General features: G+C 35.3%; 2 protein-coding genes across 3 annotated transcripts in view; both read right to left on the bottom strand.

The window, feature by feature from the left end:
• The window catches only part of LOC137644025 (uncharacterized), a 204235-nt gene extending 202081 nt beyond the window's left edge, over window positions 1–2154 (bottom strand). For both annotated transcript variants that reach the window (XM_068376912.1, XM_068376922.1), the window contains exon 1: window positions 1628–2154. The gene's annotated coding sequence lies outside the window, so the exon portion shown is untranslated. The remainder of the gene's footprint in view (window positions 1–1627) is intronic.
• Window positions 2155–3174: 1020 nt separating this feature from the next.
• Window positions 3175–7500, bottom strand: part of Cad87A (cadherin-87A) — a 126150-nt gene continuing 121824 nt past the window's right edge. The window contains exons 36-39 of the mRNA XM_068387326.1: window positions 7094–7195; window positions 6589–6751; window positions 5808–6026; window positions 3175–5527 (exon numbers count right to left, since the gene is read on the bottom strand). Coding sequence (XP_068243427.1) covers window positions 5357–5527; window positions 5808–6026; window positions 6589–6751; window positions 7094–7195 — 655 coding nt within the window. The 3' untranslated portion in view covers window positions 3175–5356. The remainder of the gene's footprint in view (window positions 5528–5807; window positions 6027–6588; window positions 6752–7093; window positions 7196–7500) is intronic.

Genomic DNA, 7500 nt, shown 5'->3' with positions numbered 1-7500 from the left:
ACGACCAAACATGACAGAGATTGTACTGATTATCTTTCGCATTTGAATGAGTTCAATTTGCATTAAACCCAACCGGATGACATCTTCCCCCAAGATTTTTTTTCCGCATAACAATTGAATATCTCTAAGGTTCTCTACGTGTCGTAGGAGGTGACTAAATTAGGCGCGACGAGGGGAATAGGAATCCCCTACCCTGTATATTTTGTTACTGAGATATATCATAATCATGAGGAGGAGTGGGGCTTGTGGGGAGAGTGACTACTCCCGCACTCTAGTTTCGGGGTGTTTATACTGTAAGTGCGTGGATGTACTAAAGAGTAAAAGATGTGAGATTGGAATTATGTTTTTGAATAGGAGGTTGGATGTATTGGCCTTATGCGAGAAAGCCCTAGATGAAAGGAAGATGGATGCGAGTAGGGCAAAAGAGCGTGCTAGGAATACAAAATGAATGGCGAGTGATCGTGACGCGGTCCGATAGGCCCTCTTGCCAAGGTGACCGCCTAGGATGTGGTAGTAGCGGAGTCAGCATATGAAGCTTTATTTGTAGTAGAAGACGGGAAAGGGTAGGCTGTGGCACCCTAGCAGTACCATATAGGCTAGGCTGAATCCCTCGTCAGGCAGGGAGGATCGACGAGGTAAAAATCCTGAGTTTCTTTTATTTTTCTTTCTTTAATGTCAGCTACCTCCTAAAATAGGGTGAAACGCCATGGTTGATATAACTATTTCAGTTTACGTAGACCTAGTATTATGTTAGTGAACAAAAATTTAGGCCTACTTAGTATGTTCTACTCGACGCAAACGTATGGTACGAATCCTTAAGTCTAGCGAAGTAAATTGTGGACCATCGGAAGTAATTAGACCTAATCCACTCTAAAGCTGAAATGCATACACAAATAAACCATTCAGTATGGTCCTGTTGGCAAATGTCCAGCCGTATGTCGATGAAAGAAACAATTTGATCCAGTTTCCCTGTATCAAAACCGATGTTTTATGCAGCAATATATATTGGATATATAATATTGGTGAACGCCGGAAGGGTGTTACCATGAAAAGGTTTTGGGGCGAACTGCAAGACTGAATAAGGTAGAGATTAGCTGAGCAATAATATCTGGACAGGCAGATTTCACGGTGCACATAATCCAGTGCTTTTGTCCTCTTGGTATTGTAGAATACTTTAATTCCAATATCATCGCTTGTATGCATAATTCCAGTAAGTGATGGAACGTGCAGGATATAAATTCATGAATCCACGATGAATTCTTTGAGATTGTTTAAAAGATATTAAAGTTTTTTTTTTTATCTTAATAAGCATGGGTTTTAAATGAAAATAAAATTTCTATTTATCATAGACATATCTAATGAATTTTCATCACTTAGATATATGTATTATTTTTCCATCCGGAATTTAATAGTAACAATAATAATAGTAATAATGACAATCACACTCAAAATAATCTTAAATTTGCTGATGGAATCCGAGCTATGTGATAACAGTAAATGTGTTTTCTTCGTCGGTTAATGTAAACATTGTGCACTGTGTAGCCTGTCATAAAATTAATAAAAGTTAGTATTTTTGTTTAATGGGGGGGGGGGGGGGGAATAAACGTTATAATCAAGCATAACTTACCCGTTAGTTTTATTGAGGAAACCACCAATCGATTTTCTGATTAACTTTTCAGTTTCTGCATGCTATTCCCGAATATTATTATATTCAAGTCTTGCTGAATGAATTTCAATAGTATTCAAAAGTCTACCAGTTGGAATCGATTAGAAACTGGGACGAGTAGCGCCGTGGCGATCAACTTAACTTCACCAGAGCAAACTAAACACTGACTGGAGCGGAGACCGGAGAGGAGATTGAGACCGTCCGTAGTCACTGTATGTTCAACCTCCTGACAGAAATGTTCCACCTTCCAGACCCACGCAACTCGCCTCCTGTAGCCTTTGTTTACTTTTCATGTGGTGCATAACTTATTGCACTGGTGTTAGTTTCCATCTGCTTCACTTTTCAGCTATGGTAAGCAGCTCTTCTATGAGAGGGACACTCCAAAATCAAACCATTGTTCTCTAGTCTTGGGTAGTGCCATAGCCTTTGTACCATGGTCTTCCACTGTCTTGGGTTTGAGTTCTCTTGCTTGAGGATACACTCAGGCACTATTCTGTCTAATTTCTCTTCCTATAGTTTTGTTAAAGGTTTTATAGTTTATATAGAAAATATATATTTTAATGTTGTTCTTGTTCTTAAAATATTTTATTTTTCTTTGATTCCTTTCCTCACCGGGTTATTTTCCCTGTTGTGACCCCTTGGCTTATAGCATCTTGCTTTTCCAACTAGGGTTGTAGCTGAGCAAGTAATAATAATAATAATAATAATAATAATTATAATAATAATAATAAGAGTTTTTAGTATCTTTCAATTGTCTCCAGTTAATTGTCATATTGGCTGGATGAATATGGGAAGACACTTAGTTTTCAATGGTTTTTATCCAGTGTTGCGCGAATAAATGAATTATCAATATTTAAGAATGTTCTCTTTAGTAATTTTGTTCAATGAATAAATCGATGAATGAATTCTTTAACGGGAAACTGGAGCAGCTAGTGAATGTTAGGCCTCCTTGGACCAAGCAAAAAAAGAAAAAAAAAAGGAAAAAAAAGTCACAAAATAGAAGTATTGCTTTTGCTTCTTTCTTCAAAAATCAACTTCAGTGTTGATATCTCTAAGGTTAACCGAATATCAAAAGAAAAACAATAATATAGGGAAATTTATTTCTCTGTTAATTTCATAAAGTTTCATACATTAAATATACAAGACTCCTATAAAAGAAAAAAAAAATAAGGCACATTTACATGGCTACAACAGAAAAAAAAATAATTCATAGAGAATACCATTTGCTAACTTTTTAAAAACTAATCACAAAATTATTCGGATTGAGCAATGCCATTAACTGTATTTTCCCAAAATTATGTTTTTTTTTTTTATAAATATATCTAATATAAAAGTAATAAAGTATGTAGACTTTAACTAAAATAAAAACGAAATATACTATAGTCCATTTCTTTTAGCGATGCATATTTGCACCGACTCGCGGTGGTGCCCTTTTAGCTCGGAAAAGTTTCCTGATCGCTGATTGGTTAGAATTATCTTGTCCAACCAATCAGCGATCCGGAAACTTTTCCGAGCTTAAAGGGCACCGCTGCGAGTCGGTGCAAATATGCATCGCTAATAGAAATGGACTAAAGTCACAGATAGTAATGCAAAGTGAATGGCACGCAGTTAGCAAAAGGTGGGTGGTAGTTTCACAGAAAGTATGATCAGATCATGAAAACTGATCCGGTAATGATTATTGGCATGTAATAAAAATATGAAAAATACGATGTCTATATAAAAGCAAACAATTCCTATTTACATTAATTTTCCACCTTCGATCAAAAATATCCGAAACTGAAACTACGAACTCCTGCCACGGTGGGTCTAACAGACATGGCTCCTTGTCTAATCTGGCAACACGCCACGATACAAACAGACATTTTCATAACAATGAGCAATCACCTGTGCTCGAAAGCCTATATGTTAATAATCAAAGAAATTAACTATAATGGTTATATACAAAATGATCTAGGGATGAAATGATGACTGGTGAACTGCGAAATAATTATAACCTAACTTGAAGAAGTCGCTGGTTTTGAAAATAGCAATCGAAATTAAGTCTACTGGGCCACAATAATGCTTTATCTACCAATTACTGACGCTGGTCATTTAACACTGGATGTGTAGGTCTACTGCCAGCTTATGTAAAAACTCGTCTTGTTGAAAGTAAAGTATTGTCAGTTCATTATTGATACATGGTTAAGAGGTTATAATAACCGACCATCAGCTTTGAAATAAAACTGAGTTAGCCTCTTGCTACTGGCTATCCAATAATAGGCCTACGTGGAGACATTTAAAAGATTTTACTCATTATCTTTGTTGATCAGATAATTCGACAAGTCTTCCACAAAAAATCCTTACATGCAAGAAATAAACAACCTGAGATGAGGGAGTTTGGATTTCAAAAGCAATTCTCTTGTTAGTAAACCTTTGGATATTATTACTATCATCAAAAAGTAGATATTTATAGTAATGAGTGCTATCCATAGACGTTTACAGTTGATTTGAGGGATTTGTAACTTTAAGAATATAACCAACAAAAATATAAACATTTGGATAGCCAGGTAAGGAATGAAGGAAATGGATGTGACGTCTATCAAAAGAAAAAAAAATGAAAGGGCAAGGGGCGAATGAAAAGAGGCTACTTATAATAAGCTAATGGGACATTGATACATGTCATTAAATAGCTTATACCATTATGAGAGTGGATGGCAACAGAGAGGTTTAGATCTAAGAAAATAGAGTAAATGCAATTCTAGGAGCACAGTTGAGAAAATGTTTACTTGAAGTTTTACAGTATCTGTAATGCCGAGTCAGCCCTTTTTCCTTGTAGGTCACAGATGTATTTACTGTCGAAACATGAGGTTATGTGAGTTAATCATAAATGTCACAGTTAAGAAAAGATATCAAGGCGCAAAAAGGTTTAAAAATGGCTTAAAGTATTCTCAAAACGTGAACGATTAGAACACAAAATGTTAAATAAATACAATGTCAGTAGACTTGTTTTATGAAACAAAAAAATATTGTAATTTGCTTACTATAAAAATGAAAAATACTGGTGGTTCGAACAGTACGTTTAAAGTCCTGGAAAACCGTTTATCAGCTTTAAAAAGAAAAAAAAAATCTTTGAGGTTTCTGTCATCATACTGAAGACAACTGAAGGTAGCGCAGCAAGTCGATATAGAAATAACAATTAGTACGTAAAAATGCCTAAACAAGACTCAATTATTCAAAGACTGGGAATGATAAAAGATGAAGTATTGTTGAAGACTTTGGCAACATGCTAGACTAATACCGAGTAAGTTGTGCGAATACATGTTACTACACAGATGATTTGAAATTAGTTCTTAATATACAAATGGATTACTTGATTCAAATTATTTCTTAATAATGATATCTGATTATCAAATCAGATTTTCCAATAACTGCGGAATATTTCTCTAAGCTACAGTTCTTTGAAGAATTCGGTTTCATATGATGTGAAAAGGTAACTTTCCCTACAGAAGCAGTTACCTCGGCCTTCACATTCATTCACAAAATGTTTCTTTGTACGTGAAATACGGCTCATCAGATGGAATAGATGACTGAACGAGATAATCATTCACATTTAAGAAAGGAATGCTTCTGCCTCCGCCGTTTTTTTCACTAATGCCAGCTATATAATAGGCAATTGTGACTTTAGTCCTACTGTAGTTTTCTTCTAGTTGCTTAAATGAGCTCTGCCACAAGCACAGGTTCTCCTTGAGCATTAAGCGTGATGTTCCTTGGCATCTGAGAGTGAGCAGCGAAGGGCTCGTCTGGCAGAGGACGGTTGGCAATGTCAGGGGGCTGGAAAGTTGACCCAGTGAAAGAGGTTCTTAATTCGTGGTATTCGCTATTCTGTAAACGAAGGGGGAAGGATTAGTAGCCGATACATTTTCATTCTGAGTAAAATACAAGGCAGCCATATCTAGGTGCAGGGCAGTACAGTACAGCTATTGGATGATTCATCATCATTTCCCCCTATGCCTATTGACGCAAAGGGTAGGTTGTAAACATTGTTCAATGAAATTTAAATAAATAACTAAACTGATATTAGACCCATCTGAGTATAATTTAGGTATGTGAAATGCTTGCCTTATCTTCAATAGTTTAGGAATAGATATAGCATTACACTTACGAGATTCATAGGCGACCGAGGTGTCTCGATGCCAGGAACTTTGGGACCCTGGGCAGAAGCAGGACGGCGCAAGTGATCAAGAGTTGCGTAATCGTTACTTTCACCCGGTTCCTCTCCCAGGGTAATCGCTCCTTGCTGTAAGCCTCTGAGTTGCAATGACCTCAGTGTTCCTCCGTGGGATTTTTGGATTGTTGCGTAGGTATTGCTTTGTCCGTCCATCTAAAAAGAAGAATTAAATTTTTTTAATTAATCAATTATAAATAAGAAAAACACAGCAACAAATTTCTTAAAATTAGAAGCGTTGTTATAAATGGTGAGTGGTCAAGAAGTTATGAGTATTAATTAAGTAAATTTGTAGATCATGTCCGTAGACGTAACTTCATTCAGATGGGATTGGTTTGATAACAGAATTCCTCTGGCGGTCCTTCACCATGTTACATGAACATCTTAGATTTTTAATGATACTTAATAACATAGAATAACCTATTTGTTACATAACTAGTGTAAACAACCAAACAATAATATGTTTGTAACAGATTATGGTTGTTAGCTCATGTTTGAAAGATAAGGTCAATGAAATATTCTTAAATAACATAATTAAAATGAACAAAGAGGAAGCAATGTTAGGGATAAAGCTTGAAGGAAACTAAATAAAAACCCCGTATTTTAGAAAAAAAAAAAGTAAAAATGACAGAAATCCGGGGAAAAGGAAGCAATGAAGAATTTCAACACCTGTATTCGGCAAGGCAATCTACACACACGCATGAAATCGTTTCCTCACCTGAGAGAGATCTATACTACTCGCTCTTCGTTCCGGGCTCCACTCGGCGTCTACAGTCACACTTGGCACTTGACCCGAATTGGCCTGGCCGTTGACCTGGGTGGTGTCAAATTCACTCATGACTTGCATCGTCAGTTCTTGTTCCTCATACATTTTCAGCTTCCTGTGGGTACAATTGTATAGTCGTTTTGGCAAATGTTTATATAAGAGATAGTAACAGTATATAAGAGAATTCTTGCTAGATTCTTTTTTCTTATAGCTTGCTCGTTAACTAAATTCTAATCAAAGCAGTTTTCCTAAAAAATAAAAAATATATATTATTTTTAGCTTTAGGTTATAAAAATTCTATCACAACCTTAAATATTTCCGGTTGATTTCCGCCTAAAATACAATGTTTTGTTAATAAAGGTGATTATCAAATCTTTTATGATACCTGTTGTCATTTCCTTTAAAATAACATGGTTCTCCAATATTTTCACGGTGAACAATGATAAAGAGAACTTACTGATCCACCCAGAGAGGATTTTCCGTCGTGTTCAGGCCGAGATCCTCATCAATATTCCGTTTGATGAGATGCTCGCTTGAGCGACTCGAGGGAGTCATCACCCTGAAGGAGAGATAACAGAAAAATGATTAGAAAAGCCCATCATATTAAACGGCATATCTCTTTCATGCAAACCAATGCACAGGGTTGCATCGCTTAATACTTAAGGATATAATAAAAGTTTTGTTTTTAACTTGAGGAATTAATATATATATATATATATATATATATATATATATATATATATATATATATATATATAGTATACACACACACACACATATATATATATATATATATATATATGTGTGTGTGTATACTATATATATATATATATATATATATATATATATATATATATATATATA

Source organism: Palaemon carinicauda, chromosome 1 (genome assembly GCF_036898095.1).
Source record: "Palaemon carinicauda isolate YSFRI2023 chromosome 1, ASM3689809v2, whole genome shotgun sequence".
Lineage (NCBI taxonomy): Eukaryota > Metazoa > Arthropoda > Malacostraca > Decapoda > Palaemonidae > Palaemon > Palaemon carinicauda.
Note: the sequence above shows the minus strand (reverse complement) of the source record. Positions and strands in the feature narration are given on the sequence as shown.